The sequence below is a fragment of the Pteropus alecto genome, unplaced genomic scaffold, assembly GCF_000325575.1.
Source record: "Pteropus alecto unplaced genomic scaffold, ASM32557v1 scaffold24, whole genome shotgun sequence".
In the NCBI taxonomy this organism is placed as follows: domain Eukaryota; kingdom Metazoa; phylum Chordata; class Mammalia; order Chiroptera; family Pteropodidae; genus Pteropus; species Pteropus alecto.
In genome coordinates, this window is record NW_006439192.1 from 1,441,120 (window position 1) to 1,458,084 (window position 16,965).

General features: G+C 41.2%; 1 protein-coding gene across 1 annotated transcript in view; it reads left to right on the forward strand.

The window, feature by feature from the left end:
* The window catches only part of SLC20A2 (solute carrier family 20 member 2), a 79,849-nt gene extending 64,685 nt beyond the window's left edge, over positions 1-15,164 (forward strand). The window contains 5 exon segments of the mRNA XM_025049983.1: positions 1-19; positions 1,086-1,677; positions 7,376-7,561; positions 8,697-8,781; positions 13,700-15,164. The exon segment at positions 1-19 is cut by the window's left edge and continues 27 nt beyond it. Of these exon segments, the coding sequence (XP_024905751.1) occupies positions 1-19; positions 1,086-1,677; positions 7,376-7,561; positions 8,697-8,781; positions 13,700-13,864 (1,047 nt within the window). The 3' untranslated portion in view covers positions 13,865-15,164.
* The last annotated feature ends 1,801 nt before the right edge of the window (positions 15,165-16,965 follow it).

Genomic DNA, 16,965 nt, shown 5'->3' on the forward strand with positions numbered 1-16,965 from the left:
CACCCCCGGGCTTCCTATGGTAAGATCCACTTGGAGGGCTTGGGTTTGCATGGTGGCAGAGAGCAGTCCCTCTGGGGTAACCAGCTGGGCCTGCATGTGGGCGGTTAGATTTTAACACACAAAAGTGTCTCCAGTTTTATGTTTTGAGAAAACCCAGGGGCTAAAGAGGCCTCGGGAGACTGTTCAGCCAACAAGCAGGCTTACTCTTGCCCTGTGCTTTTCTTCCAAGAGCTATTTATAGTCTTATCAGCAGTGCCAAAGTTACACACATGGTGCCTCTGTGCTGCTTGCTCAGCTGCATGTGCATATCCTCCATGTCGAGGAGTTACCGTAATACTGAAGATTGGCTTATCCGGCTAATAAGGATGTGCAGAAAAAGATAAAATTGGAACCAAGGTGGTCATCCCACCTTAGAATCACAGAAACCTCAGAAAACATTAAGACCATCCTGAGAGTGTCCATTTGTCACATAATGTTTGCGGACAATGATGGGCGAGCACCAGCCTCTGCCAGGCCTGTCAGGGCAGCTTCCCGCCTCCTTGCAAGGTGGGGCCCTGGCACCCGCTTTCAACAGATGCAGTCTCAGATTTGGCCCAAAGAAAGCAAAGTAATTTTGCCCCATTGATCTGACAGATACTGCATTTGACAGTCATGACTGGCCTTTTAAGGAGCACCTAGAATATCTGTTTCATAGTCAGCCGGGTTTTGCCCCTTGTGTATGAAGGTTTTCTAAAATAAGTTCCTTATAAAGATTCCCTCTTTATTGGTTACTAGAAATAGGAAAGAATGTTGTAGTCATTTCTGGAAGACACGTTTTAGGAGAACTCAAATCACATTATTTTTAAAATAACATATTATTAGCTTTAGCTTTTTGTAGTATGTTTCCAAGTTTCCTTTTTATTTTAACCATATTATATGTCCTTTATAGTCAATTTAGAAAATAAGGCCTATGGAAAAAATTTTAAATCACCCATAATCCAACCTTCCAGAGATTACCATCTCGAAACAGTGGGGAGCATTTTTTCTTCCAGACATGATTTATAATTAAAAGGCTAGAAAATAAGACCTTTTTTTAACCCTTTCAGGAAGGGCACTTTCCATGACTCATGGCTCCATAAAGTCGCCCATCTCCAATGGCACATTTGGCTTTGATGGCCACACGAGGAGTGACGGTCACGTGTATCACACTGTACACAAAGATTCGGGGCTCTACAAAGACTTGCTGCACAAAATTCACACAGATAGGGGCCCTGAGGAGAAGCCTGCCCAGGAAAACAACTACAGGTTGCTGCGTCGAAATAACAGTTATACTTGCTACACAGCAGCCATTTGTGGAATGCCAGTCCACTCGACTTTTAAAGCTGCTGACTTGTCATCCGCACCAGAGGATAGCGAAAAGCTGGTGGGTGACACTGTATCCTATTCTAAAAAGAGACTACGCTATGACAGCTACTCAAGCTACTGCAACGCAGTAGCAGAAGCTGAGATAGAGGCAGAGGAGGGCGGCGTGGAAATGAAGCTGGCATCTGAGCTGACAGATCCTGACCAGCCTCGAGTTGACCCTGCAGAAGAAGAAAAGGAAGAGAAAGACACAGCTGAGGTCCACCTGCTGTTCCATTTTCTGCAAGTCCTTACTGCCTGCTTTGGATCCTTTGCTCATGGTGGCAATGATGTGAGGTAAGTACATTCCTTCATTCAACAAGTATGGATTGAAGGTCTGCCATGTGTCTGGGAGCTGGGATACAGCAGCGAACAACATGGACAAAAATCCCTGCCAGTAAAGGTGGGGGTGAGGCGCAGACAGTAAACAAACAAAGTAGTACGTGTAACAGGCTAGACAGTGATAAACGTCAAAGGGAAAAATACAGTGGAAAGGGTGATGAGGACATCTGGGGCATTACAGTGTTGGCTAGGCCACTCAGGTGAGGGCTCGCTGAGCGAGATCCAAAGGGGTGAAGGGAGTCAGGCATGTGAGCATCTGTGGGAAGAGCATTACCGGAAGAGGGAATAGCTAAAGCAGTACATGTAACAGGCTAGACAGTGATAAACGTCAAAGGGAAAAATACAGTGGAAAGGGTGATGAGGACATCTGGGGCATTACAGTGTTGGCTAGGCCACTCAGGTGAGGGCTCGCTGAGCGAGATCCGAAGGGGTGAAGGGAGTCAGGCATGTGAGCATCTGTGGGAAGAGCATTACCGGAAGAGGGAATAGCAGATGCAAAGGCCTGAGGCAAGAGTATGCCTGGTGTATTCTAGGTATAGCACGGAGGCCACAGAGGGAGAGTGTGGACTGGAAGGTCACAGATCGCGGAGGCCTGGAATATGCAGGAAATATGTAGGAATATGTAGAGAGTCTCTGTTCTCTTCTTACTAGCTGGATAGTTGGTAAGCGACGTCACTTGACTTTACCAAAACCTCAATGTCCCAATCTGTAAACTGGGGGTAAGACTAGTACCAACCTTATGAGGTTTCCATAAGGATTAAGTGAAATGCTCTATATAAGGTGTTTAGGACAATGCTCCTCCCATAAGCAGTACCTATACATTTTCACTATTGTTATTATTATAATTATCACGTAGAGCTAATGTTTTTGTCCAAATCAGGAAAACGCGCTATTGCATCTTTTATTGCCCAGTTAGTTATATGACTCTCTTTTACAGCTCTGGGTTTCTGTACGCTGTCTACCCATGTGCATTCCCGTTCTCTTTAAAAGAAGCCTCCTCAGCAGATAAGAGGCCTGGATACCTTTTGTTCTGCTCAGTGTTATATAGGTGTTGCCACGTTATTTTATTTAAGGTGCCATGTTCTGTCCTGTTACAGGTTTTGACTGCCCTCCCTCCCCCAGATCCACCGCACTTCCACTTCCTCTTTATCAAGAATACTTTATTGAAGGCCTGGTACTTGCAAAGTGTTATGAACTGGGTCCCTGTTTTTTAGGAGTTGAAATTCCATTTAGGGAGATAAGAAATACATACAGATGGAAAAGTAACAGTCCGCCCCCAAATAGTATTTCAAGGCCAAAGGAAGAGTTTAGGCAATAACTGTGCAGATGACCAGAGTTTAGAGCAATTGCTTGCAGTTTTAGGACTGGTTTTGAGGCTTTTGAGTAGGGATGTGGTCTGATAAAAGCAAGAGTCTAGAAATAATAATGTGACAGTAAAAAGGGGGCTTCTGTTTATTCAACAAAAGGTTATTAAGTTTGTATCAGGCCTCGGTGCTGAACCATTTGTAACTTATTCTAATCCTCAAAACAAACCTTTAAGGTCATAAGTGGTATCCATTAAAGATAGGGAACCAGAAGCTCCTGTGACATTTCTTGCCCAGGATAACACAGTTAGAGAGAAGTAGACTTGTGACTCTCAACCCACACTCTGTCTACACGTGGTGTAGACTGGAACTACAGAAGCTGTTAAAAACCTGTGTGTGGTTCTTTATGTAAGGAGCTTGGAAGTTGTCACTGCATTCTAAACACGAGAAAACCCAAACCACATGAAAAATCAACAACTGTTTGTGGATCAATAAGAGGGAGGAGGATATGGGCCAAACCACTGCCCCCAAGATTGGATAGACAAATACAGAGATGTAGAAGAGAGGCTCACAAGAGGAAACTGCAGTGCCCCGTAGGAAAATCTGAACTGTAATGATGAGTTCCTGGAGGCTCAGTGGAGACAAGTCTGAGAGTTTGAAGACTCTAGAGAGACCCAGTGGTAGAAACAGTTAAAAAAAGAAGTATAACCAAAATGCTAAGAAAAGAGAGAAAATGGAATCAAAATGCTCAATTAAAATAACAAAAAGTAAAAATAAAAAGTGGAAGACAACATAGGAACAAGAACAAGGGCACCAAATAGAAAAGCATAACAAACATGATAGATATTAATACAGCTATATCAGTCGTCGCTTTGAATTTTAGCAGTTTAAATGCACCAGTTAAAGGACAGAGATTGTCAAACTAGATCAAAAAACAATACCAAACTCTATGTTGTCTATAAGAAACCCACTTTAAATATAAAGATACATACAGGTTAAAAGTAAATGGAAGGAGGAAAATATACCATGCTAATGCTAATCAAAAGAAAGTAGGAGTAGCTATATTAATTTCAAGCAGAGCAGACATGGACAAATCCAGCAGTCAGAAAATCAGGAAGGAAATAATCAAACAAAACAGCTGGATGTCATTAACAACTATAGACTTCTCTAACAATAGGAGAGTTTCTACTCTTCTCAGCGCACGTGGAACATTCGGCAGAACAGGCCACATTCTGAACCATAAAACACATCTTAACACATTAGAAAGAATAGAACCAATACAATGGCTGCTCTCAGACCACAATGAAATTAAACTAGAAATTAATAACAGAAAGAGTACTGGAAAATCCTCAAATACATGGAGATTATATAACACACTTCTAAATAACCCATGGGTCAAAGTAGAAATATCAAGAGAAATTTTTAAATATTTTAAGCTAAATGAAAATGAAAACACATCAGTATTTGGAAATACAGCGAAAAAAGTGCTTAGAGGGAAATATGTAGCATTGAACATATATATTAGTAAAGAACAAAAAAAACCCAATAAATATTCACCCTAGGAAACTAGAAAATGAAGAGCAAATTAAATCCAAAGTAAGCAGAAGTAAATAAATAATAGGAAATAGAACAGAAATCAATGAAATTGAAATCAGGAAATCAATAGAGAAAATCGATAAAACGAAAAGCTCGTTCTTGAAAAAGATCAGTAAAGTTGATAAGCTTCTAGCCAGGCTAAATAAGAAAAAAGAGAAGACTAATTACTAATTATAAGGAATGAAGGAAGAGACATCACTGTAGATCCTATGGACATTAAAAAAAAGATAAAGCAGTACTATGAGCAATGATGTGCCCACAAATTTGATAACCTAAATGAATTGGACCAATCTGCGAAAACTCACACAAGAAGAAACAGAATATCTGAATAGGCTTATACTTTGTTAAAGAATTTAAACAATAATAACCTTCCAAAACAGCACAAGGCTCAGATGGATTCATGGGTGAATTATACCAACATTTAAGGAAGAAGTTATGTCAGTTCTTTACAATCTCTTTCAGAGGATAGAAGCAGAGGAAATACTTCCATAATCATCCTGTATGGCCAGCATTAGTCTATTACTAAAACCAGACAAAGACATTCCAAGAAAAGAAAACATGAATGTAGATGTAAAAATCCTTGACAAAACATTAGCAAATTGAATCCCACAATGTATAAAAAGAATTATATACCATGACCAAGTGAGATTTATCGCAGGTATGCAAGGCTAGTTCAACAAAAATCAATTAGTGTAATGCATCACATCAACAGGTTAAAAAAGAAAAATCAGACAATCCTATCAATAGATGCAAAAAAAGCATTTCACAAAATCTACCACCTAGTCATGATTTAAAAAAAAAAACAAAACAAACAAAAAACAACTCTGAGTAAACTAGGAATAAAGGGAAGCTTCCTCAGCTTAATAAAGATTATCTACAAAAAGCCTGCAGCTAATATCATACTTAATGAAACTCAAAACTTTCCCACAAAAATCAGGAGCAAGGCAGGGAACGCCCCCTTTCACCACTCCTTTTCAACACCATGCTGAAGTTCTAGCTAATGCAATACGATAAGAAAAGGAAATAAAATGTATACTGATTGAGAAGGAAGAAATGAAACTGTCTTTGTAGATGACATGATCGTCTATGTAGAAAATCTGAAAGAATCAATTAAAAAAACTCCTGGAACTAATACGCACTTATAGCAAGGTTGCAGGATATAAGGTTAATATACAGAAGTTAATCACTAAACAGGCAGACTTTGAAATTTAAAACACAATACTGTTTATATTAGCACTTACAAAATGAAATGCTTAGGTATAAATCTAACAAAACATGTAAGATTGATATGTTGGGAACTACAGAACTGATTAATGAAATCGAAGAACTGAATAAATGGAGAGAGTTTTCATGTTCAAGGATAGGAAGACTCAGTATTGTCAAGATGTCACTTCTTCCCATCTTGGGGATGTCGATAATGAGAGAGGCAATGCGGGGAGGCGGGGCAGAGGTTGTATGGGACATCTCTGCACCTTCCCCTCAGTTTTGCTTTGAACATTAAATTGCTCTAAAGGATCAAAGTCTTAAATAAAAATTTGAAAGAAAAAAAAGCTGTGGCATCTCCCCAAAATAGTCCATGTGTGGCTGCTAAGGGCCTGAGTGGCGATAGGTTTAGGGGAAAGAATGTGAGCTCCTGAGTGAGTCCTATGCTTGTGTCCCAATCCTGCCTCCTGCTAGTGACATTGCTTTTGGCACTGATTTCATTCCCAGTAAAATGAGAATGACAGTACCTAGTTTGCAGGTTAGGTGTGAGAACTAGTGATTAGCAACGTTGTGAGCCTAACACGGCTGCCCAAAACTGGTAGCCAATATTAGTAGTGGTGCTGGCAGTGAAAATGGAAAGAAATCGATAAGAAAGAGAAGAAGAAAAATCACTTCTTGTGATTTTTCAGTACTTCTTTAAAAATTAAGAAATCACATGCCCATTTAGATGGCTACTATTAAAAAGAACAGAATATAAGTGTTGATGAGAATGTGGAGAAATTGGAACTCTTGTGCACTGTTAGTGGAATGTTAAATGGCACAGCCACTATGAAAAACAGTCTGGAGTTTTCTCAGAAAGTTAAAAATAGAACTACCTTATGACCCAGGAATCCCACTCTGGTTATTTACCCAAAAGAATTGAAAGCAGGGTCTCAAAGAAGATATTTGTATTGTACACCCATGTTCATTGCATCATTATTCACGATAGCCAAGAAATGGATGAATGGATAAAGAAAATGTCATATATGCATACAGTGGAATATTCAGCCTTAAAAGGGAAGGAAATTCTGACCCATACTACAACATGGATGAATCTTGAGGACATTTATGCTACATGAAATAAGCCAGTCTCAAAAGACAAATACTGTATAATTCCATTTATATGAAGTACCTAGAGTAGTCAGATTCATAGCATCAGAAAGTCAGATTGTGGTTACCAGGGGCTGGGGGCAGGGAGGTTACTGTTTAATGGCTAATGAGTTTCAGATTTGCTGGATGATAAAGTTGGAAGATCTGTTTCACAACAAAGTGAATATACTTAACACTACTGACTGTACACTTCAAAATGGCTAAAATGGTAAATTTTTCCTTTTTTTACCACAGCAAAAAAAATTAATAAACCATTTTTTATCATCAATAGATTATATAAGCAAGCCACAAATACAGCAAGATGGGCTGTTCTCAAAACTGAGAAGTCGCTGCACGTTGTGTATGGGTGCTGTTTGTACATACGATGTTTGTATAATTCATCTGCTTTTTTATTTCCCCAGTAATGCCATTGGTCCCCTGGTAGCTTTGTGGCTGATTTATGAACAAGGTGCGGTCCTACAAGAAGCAGCTACTCCCGTCTGGCTGCTGTTTTATGGAGGAGTTGGAATCTGTATGGGGCTTTGGGTTTGGGGGAGAAGAGTGATCCAGACCATGGGGAAAGACCTCACTCCCATCACACCGTCCAGGTAAGCCAGAGGGTGCAGGCTGGGCTGACAGGGCTGGTCCTCTGAGGCCTGCACAGTCGATATATCTCATGGTCCTCTCATGCTGCTCTTATGCCCTGACCCCCTTGGCACAGCTACTCTGTGCCTGGGGTCACAATGAAGAGAGACCAGGGGACAAGCAAACCCCATCTTTGCTGGCCAGCCATCATCACCCTTCCCCATGCACTCTTTGGCCCCCATCCACAGTGGCACTGAGATAAGAGAGAGAAAATGAGAGGTGGGAAGGCAGAAGGAGAAGCTGAAGCAAAGCAGGAGGGAAGAGAAAAAGGAACTCCCCCTGTACCCCCCACACACTCCCACTGGTGGTCTTACCCAGCGTGAGCCTCTGAGAGCGAGCGAGCCAGCGGGGAGGGAGAGGCTGCCAGCCACACCCATAGCCCGGGGCCTGCCTGTCCCCACAGTTCTCTGCCACACTAGCTTCACCTGCTGGGTGGAAGCACCTCTTCACCTGCCACCCTTTGGAGGTTAATTACTTTGTGTGTCAGCCAGGTTGGAGGGTGCCTCTGCCATCCGAGGTGGGGTCCAGAGACTCTCCCACAGGGTTTCTGTGTGGTCCTTCTGTTGTGTATCCTTTAGCTAGACTAGGGGTTAAATAATGAACTTGCAAGAGAACTTTAGAAGATTGCAACTAAAACTTGGAACTATTGTAAGAAATCGTTTCTCTCTTGAAATTAATTTTAATAATTCTTTTATTAAGTTGATTTGAAGGAAAATTAGCAATTGGAAAAAATCCCTTTTTTGTAATAAGTACACATTTTAAAAATGAGAGTATAGTTTTTCCTATATCACTTAAGAAATGACTAAGTTACCATTTTTTACACAGCAAGAATTTCTGACCCAGTTTCTACAGTGTGTGGTTTTTGAAAACATATCAGGAAAACAAGGCTATTTAGGGCTATAAACAGGGTAATGCAAGGCCTTAGTGTGAATTGTTGCCATTATACAGCAGTTTCTTGTTCTATTAATGTCATCTGGCCCAGTCAACAGTCAGCAGCCGATTCAAAGAATGTTCTGGTGAGACTTTGGCATCCCTGGGGCGTCAGTGAGGCTGGTACAAAGAGCCCCTGTGATGTGTCTCTTGTGCTCCCTCCCACAGCGGCTTCACCATTGAACTGGCCTCAGCTTTCACAGTGGTGATCGCCTCCAACGTCGGACTTCCTGTCAGCACCACACACTGCAAGGTAGGGCCCCTGCCAGCCCCGTCCTTTCATCGGGCTGCTAGGATCAGTCCCGAGTCACCAAGTGAATCCGAGAAGAGCTACTAGAGCTTCGTATATGGTTGTTTGTGAAAAAAATCATCTCAAGGTTTGCTGGGTCTGCTGGAGCATTGTTGGATGTGGGCATTTGCTTTCCTCAGACTGTTCCTCTTGACCTTTCCTGCTCAGCAGTGTGACACCCGCTGTCATACAGACTGCTTTTTCAGTGCATGCCTGGCAAGCTCTTTCTCTCCTTCGATGTGTGCTTCACACTTTCCATTTGTCCTGTTTCTCTTTCATTGTTTCCACAGTGGACTTTGCATTGAAGTCATGTGTGCGCTAAACCATATTCGTAGGCTCAAATGGGGGCATGCCACTCAGTTCCGACCCATTGCAGGGGACTGGGAGTTGACAGTGGAACTAGAAATAAGCAGAAATCATCTCAATGGAATTGTAAGACACAGTCGTTTCAGTTCTTTTTCCTTATCTGATGGTCAAAGTTACTGTATTGCCTTAGAGTAAATTCCAAGTGAGGGGTGAATGTCTAATAACTGCTCACTGTCAAGTGCTCTGAAACTCAGGCATGCGCCAGGGGGAATTCCTTGTAATGGTGGAATGTTGGAGCTGTAAGGAACCTTAAAGATTAATAAAGAGGAGACAGGCTCTGTGAGCTTCAGGGAGTTATCTGAGGTCACTCATGGTGGACCCAGAACTAGAACTCAGGTCTGATAACCCAGGTCTGCCCAGTATCTGGAGAGAATTCCAAAACATCTTCAATGGGTCTCCTATAGACAAGAATATTCACTAACTTCAACAAAGCAAAAGGTGCCTCCAGATTTTTCCCAGGTTTATTTGTTCATGTCATTCAATAAAAACTCATTCGTACCTGCTGTATGTGAGGTACCATTCTAGGCACCAGGGGTACCGTAGCAAGCAAGACAGAGATGGCCACCTGCATTTGCATACAATTTAAAAACTCCAATGAATGTGTTTTATGAGCAAATATCACTGGATGAGACTGGCATGGTGCTTCAAATATCAAAGCCAGACAGCACTTAATGGAAGTATTATCAGTGGGCCAGCTGACAGACCGGAGCTCCACAGTGTGGAGAATCAGCCTTATTGGAAAGGAGATTTTTTGTTTTTTTGTTTCTTCTTCTTCTTTTGCTGTAGAATCTAGAAAAACTTCAGTTTCCAAAATTTTTCATTATAAAAATTAGTTCCACTTACTGAAGACATACAGAGTTCCAGGCACTGTGTTTAGTGCTTTATACGTGCACCATACGTCATTTAATCTCCCGGCAACCCTATGAAATGGGTACCGGTGTTCCCAGTTCAGAAATGAGAAAACCACAGCTTCCAGAGTTGGGTCACTTTCCCACGATCATAACATGTATCCTGTGAAAGGACCAGGATTCAGACCTGCACCTCCTAATTGTAGTCACAGGAATCACAGCCATGGTGACCAGCCTCAGCGAAGTCGTAGGGCAGTGCTGGCACTCTTTTAAGTGCACTGTGAATGTTATCTTGTTCAGTCTCCCAAGAACTTTTTGAGGTGAGTGCTGATGTTACTCCAGTTTTACCAGTGCGGAGACTGGAGCATAGAAAGGTTAAGTAACTTGCCCAAGGCCACACAACTTGTGAGTGGCCACACTGAATGCCATCGTGGGCGGTGTGGCCCCGAGCCCTGCTCTCCAGCAGTCCACCCATGCGCCTCCCAACTACAAAGCAGGACGGCAGGGAAAGTGCGGTGCGCTCCTACCCTTCATTTATTGTTATTTTTCTAGTTTAGGTTATTTAAAAATTACGGTCGTAAAGAAGCACATGTTCACTGAAGTATTTCAAACAATACAAAACTATATGGAATGAAAAGATCATCTCCCTCATTACTCTCCCCTTCAACTTCAATTCACTGTGATGTGTGGGAGCCTGGAGGAAATGCATGTTCCTAAATATGTTCCTTCCCAGAGAAGTAGGTTTTGAACGTTTCTGTAGGCATAAATAGTCTTTTGGACTGCTTTAAAATAAATGTTACGCTGTCTTTTAATGATTATACACATAAACAAGTCTAGTAAAGGCAGACTCTCTCATACCAGTTGAAAGAGATCTCTGGAAAATCAAAAGTTTGGTTGTTGTTGTTACTTAACAAACATTAGCAATCTAACCTATACTAATGTATTAATTGTTATAACTGAGAATACTAATTTGGTGACAACACTAAACTTGGTAATACAACTTATAGAAATAGATTAAAAGTATAAAATGCCTATAAAAAACCTACTCTTGTGTTTTTATCTTTAAATGTCTTTTTCCCAATATTTACGTTGATATTATAATAAGGAGATGCTACTAAGGGATTTATATCTAATTTGTACAAGACCTTAATGGACATAAGTATGTGTTATCATTACCCTAAAATATCTATACAAATTATATGATAGGTTTTGTTTCCTTGGAGCTGTTGATTAGTGTCAGGATAATTTGTTGGCACTTAAAACAAGTCTCCTTAACATGGGACCACAGTGGGTGTCATCTATTAAGTAGACTTGAGACAGAACTCAGCTTGGAGTCTAGTCAGTTTGTCCAGTATCATCGATCATGGACTTCTGGACAAAGACCAGTGCTAGTCACTGCCAATAGTTACAGGACAGAGTCCTGGCTCTCAAGAACTTGCAGTGGACAAAGAGAGCAGGTAATGTTCATCAAAGTTCAGATAATAGGAATGCTAAGAACAGTTCACCCTATAACACTTATTCTCTTATACCACGTTTCTTCTGCATACAGCAGTCCCAAATGGCAAATGTGGGATGCACTATGAGAGATGTGGGATGGCGTTAAGAATGAGGCCCCATGTGAGCAAAGCCGTGAATCTGGATAATTCAGAGGGTGTTGTCGTCCACATAAAATCATAACACTATCAGCTTTTTAAGAATAATTTATACTCTGTGCTTGATTTTTCCAGCTCTCTGCTTTCTCTCCATCTACTTGTCAGGTTTCTTGCTTAGAACCACTTCCATTAGAAGGTGGGAAAAAGTTGAGAAAAATGATTCTTCTCACCTGAAAAAGCAAAAAGTCACATTCCATCTGATGCGGGGGAAGGAGTTGGTAAATCACCACTGCAATGCGATCACTGCAATAAAGATTGGGTTGTTAAATCTTTAGCAGAAGGGGAGGGGGAGGTTGATGAGGAGCAAGATGTTTTAATAGTATTAAAATATTTCTTTATACTTTGTGGCAAAATGTTAAAAATTGATAATTTGGATAAAGGGTGTATGGGAGTTCTTGTAACTTTTCTCTAAATTTCAGATTATTTCAAGGTGTTTTTAAGGGCCTCTTTTAACTGATAATCCATTTAAGGGAATATTATTTTTAAAGCCTACATATAAGCTGTATGAGTGAATATGTTAATAATGAAACTGTTTCTAATAGGGAAAAATTTCAAGCAAATTGGAAATGGTTAAATAAAGTACACCTCCTAAAGGGTGTACCATTCTACATGATAATCATAAAAGCTGTGAGCACTATGGGAAGATGCTTATAACATTAATTTTTTTAAAAAAAGGAAGTGTGTATTTACGAAAAATATTAGAAAGGAATATATAAATATGACAGTAGTTGGGTTCTGGGTAATTGTCCATCACTCCTATTACATAAACTTGCTATAATAGTACCCTTATGCTTTTGAGAAAGGCGCTCTAAGAAAGGAGAGGGCATAGATAAAATCAAAACTTGACGTGCTCTCTGTAAAACAGCCCAGCACAACTGAGAGTGCACTGAAGGGGACATGCTCTGGGGAGACAGTAACAGGAAGAATTCAGTCTCAGAAACTAGTGTTTGTAGATTTGATGGCTCGAGTTGACAAAATATCAGATTAACGGCCTTTAAATATGCTGCTATTTTTGGTATTCCTCTTTGCTTCTATAAACGATTTAAAGTGTTGGATTTTATTTTTTCTGTGGTTACATCCTGGTTGCTATTGGAACCTCACTGGCCACTGCTGATTCTGAAGTATTTGAGGGTCAGTAGAGACAGATCCTATTTTATGGAGATCTTCAAGAGCCACAGGTGGCCAAGGGGACACCCTGTTGAACTGTGCTTCCCCAGAGTCAGAATGAGGCGTGAGATGTTACAGGCACTGAACTTCCTTAGGATTTGTAGGATATTTAAAGTGTCTTTTTTCCTTTTTAAACTTTCAACAAACCATAAAATGAACCGAGACTGTTTAGAAAAATATCTGAATCAGTGTTAATATTCTGATTTTCAGGTATCTCTGTCATTTGTGAAGGATGATTGATATTTTAGATCCAGTAACATATATGCTCCATTTTAGTATTATTATTCTTTAATTAGCTAAAGTACAAGCACTGCAAGGCAGTTCGAGATGACGGAGAAAACCAGTTTGAAGTCAAGAGGCCTGAGTTCTAGCCTCGAATCTGCCGTGATTTACAGTTGCCCCCGAGCCCTCCAGGGCTCTGTTTTATTCTCTGTAAAATGAGCCAGAAGGTCTCATATTCTCAAAGGTCTTCTCCAGCTCCAACATTTTATGATGCTGATATTCTAAGAGAAGGATACGTTATTGCCATTTCCTTATGTAATTAAAGCAGGTTCACATACAGTAGGGGCATTCATAGTGCAAAGAGAATAGAAAACATTTAATTGGCAAAGTTCCACTCGAGTAGAGCAGAATATAGGTGCAGAGTGCATTGGATCTGTATACCGAATAGGATAATCCTAAAACAATTATACCTGAAATCTAATCTAAACATTTTAAAAGCTTTTAGCAAATTTACGGCAAAGAATCGATCATTTCATAATGTAGTATATTTGAGATTAGTCAGTTTACATCGGTTGAATGTAGATTTTGTGGGCCTCTTTTTACTTTAAAATGTTTGTGCACCTGTAGGTGGGCTCCGTGGTGGCCGTGGGCTGGATCCGCTCCCGGAAGGCTGTGGACTGGCGCCTCTTCCGGAACATCTTCGTGGCCTGGTTTGTGACTGTCCCCGTGGCTGGATTGTTCAGTGCTGCTATCATGGCTCTCCTCATGTATGGGATCCTTCCATATGTGTGATTTGTCATCTTCCAATGAGTAAACGAGGAATATTCTGGTGTGGGGATGTGTGGGAGGCTGCCCCACTTCACATACATAACGCCCGTCCTGCCCGTGCCCGGGCGCCAGCTTCTCCATGCCCCGTCAGTGGTTGCAAACCACACTGTTCACCTAGGCGGTAGGGAGTCATCCTCCACAGCTAACTCAACTACTGTACATAATAATGTGCATTAAACTGGTATCGTGGTGATATAACGTGGTGCAGTTACTTATATATTAAATATCTATTGTATACATAGAATAGGTAGCATCATTTCAAGCATATTAAAAATGGGAGTAGGGATAATTGTCTAGAATTCAATATTCAACAAATCTTTGTACATAGTGATTTCAGTGGCAGATTTTAAGAACCTTTTAAAAGGAAAGTGTAGATTGGAAAATGTTATTTTTTCCCATTTAATATACTGTAAGATAAGTGAGGTGCAGGACGGATGATACAGATCTGGGGAGGTATACGTGTGTCAGAGTTCACAAGTGCTTTCACTGAAGAATTTGTTCATATACTGTAATATAATTGCTTCTGTAAATACTTAAAACTGTAATTTTTTAATGGTGTGCTTCCCTTATACTTTTTGATCAGAATTTTGGAAAGTACCAAAGAAGCAGGGGAATAGTTTGCCAGTATTATATTTTCATATCGTCTGTCTCCCTTCCTCATAATCCCACCATTAACGTGGAATGTAGCCAGACCGCCATGCTCGGACCTGCCTGAGCAGCGTGCGCGGTGAGGCCCCAACTGCTCGTCATGTGCACATCCCGCTTTGGGCTCCCCCCCAACCCTCACCACTGCTGCCACATGCCAGATACTGGTCAACCCCGCCGTGGCCCTTCATTGTCATCATTGTAGAGAATGTATAGATGCTAAGGACACGTGATCAAGTGCTACATATCAAGTCCAGTTTAAAATTTTCACCCCTATTCTCCCCTGCAGCTAGAAGAAAGGAATTCTTGTCCCAAACATTGAGGCGAGTGCTTTGACATTCTAGAAATTTGGGAGGGGGAGGTTGAAATATCAAACAGTACACTGGATTTGCGGATCTCCTTGAGGCCTTGACTAAGCTGAACATCTTGATGCTCTACCTGATGTAGTCCCATCGGATTCTTTGATAGCGGGAGGGAGGAAGTCTGACTAATGTTAGAGCCTGAAACTATGGAAATGCTGCTAAAATTTTTATATTGACAGACATTTTCTTGGTACTTCATTGTGATTTTTCATTAATCTACCATATTAAATTTATAATTAAAAAAATGCCCCTGAAAAGTTTGCCTCCGAAGTCTTTTTCTGAATGTCTTTTGTTATTTCCACAAATATAAAAGCTATATAATTTGGTTACTTCTATTTTTCAAATACCTTTTTTCTTTTAATTTACTACCATTATGTATTTGTGCAGAAGATACACATGAGCAGGAAAAGGAAAGAATGACCCACACAGCTCAGCATCTAGAAGTTCTCACTGCCAATATACACATACATGTATCCTTCATTAATGAACTATCTGATGAAAGGGTTTGTCCCTGGTTGCGAATTTTGTTAAGGAGAAACACTTCTGTGCCCAGCCTTTCCCACTCCACTCTGAATTTGGCCAGATTTCAGGGCTAAGGACCTAACAGGAAAATGCACATCCTTTCTTCTTGGCTTAAGCAGCCAAAAACAACAAATCAAAAACACACCTACTTGGAGCTTCACATGGAAACTCCTTCAGCCCCTGCAGTAGGAGTCACAAGCTCTGTGTCCTCCTGGAGCCAGGAAGATAACAGAGATGAGGAAAACGCCAGGTATAAAAATTTCCTCTTCACAAACAAATCTGCCCTTCCCAATGTTTAAAATGGCATTTTAGGCCTTCGTTTCCTTACTTTTGATCAAACCATAGATTAAAGAAGAAGTTCAGTTTCCTCCTAAATTTATTTAAAGAAAAATGACAGGCACAACACAGTGCCAGTTTTTGCAAGCCGTGACTTGGGAGAGCTGCCATCTCAGCCCCGACATACCCCAAGCAGCCAGGGGTGGCAGAGGCAGAGGCCCAGGAAGCAAAGTGGAACAAAGGTCAGAGCCACAGTGAGCTTTCAAATGACTAAGAACCCAGCATGGCACCAGCAATGTGCAGAGGTCAGCCCTGCCCACTGCACCCCTCCCTAGCCTCTCAGTTATTCTATAGAGATGGCTTCTGCCTTCCGATCCTCATAAGGGCGGGTAGGTGAACTCAGGCAGAGGATGGGTCACCTCAGATGGGAAAGGGATGCTGGTAAAGGGCTTCCCTGTCCAAGCCACCTGAGTGAGACTCTTTCCTCTTGAGTGAATCGGCCTCTTCCTCTAAAAATGCAAATATTCCTGGATAAGGTTAACTCCTGCATCTCTGGCATCTGTCTGGGGCCCAGACGAGCACCCTGGAGACTGCTGCCTGCCCCGTGTCTGGGCTCTGATCGCGGTGGCAAAGTCTGCATGGAGTGGAGCACAGGCTGTCAGAAGGTGCGTGAGCTCCAGAGATAATGTTCTTTTACTTCCATTTCTACTTTTCCAGAAGGACTGATCTTTGAGCAAATATATAAATATATTTATTCATTTTCGGTAAGGTAATTTTTAAAATCAGTCCTCCCATCAGAATAAGCTGTAGAATTTTTAAAAATTAGTTTTGAAATTTTAAGAGTTTATCTCAGCCAAACTGATGACATATGCCAGGGAGCAAGATATCAAATATTCCCCTGTAGAATAAAAATTAAAAACTGTTCCATCATGTAGAGATTTATGGCATCAATGAGCTTATTCAATTACAGAGGCAGGAAAAAGGATGCATTTTTAAGATTAAGCGGCTGTTATTGTTGAGTCCTCAGCATGAGGTTGTCTCTACTTACCTGAGAGAGACCAGGGAGCCCACTGCCTTGAAGTGCTCCTGAGGGAGCAATTCCTGGAGTCCCAGGCAACTGGGCTCAGATTTCAGCAACTTTCTTAACCCAATTAGCTCCAATTTCCTTGCATAGGGATAGTGAGACCATCACATGGGGCTGTAAGGAATTCTGGGGGACAGTGTAGTGAAAGGGACCACTCCAGGCCTGGCCCAGAATAG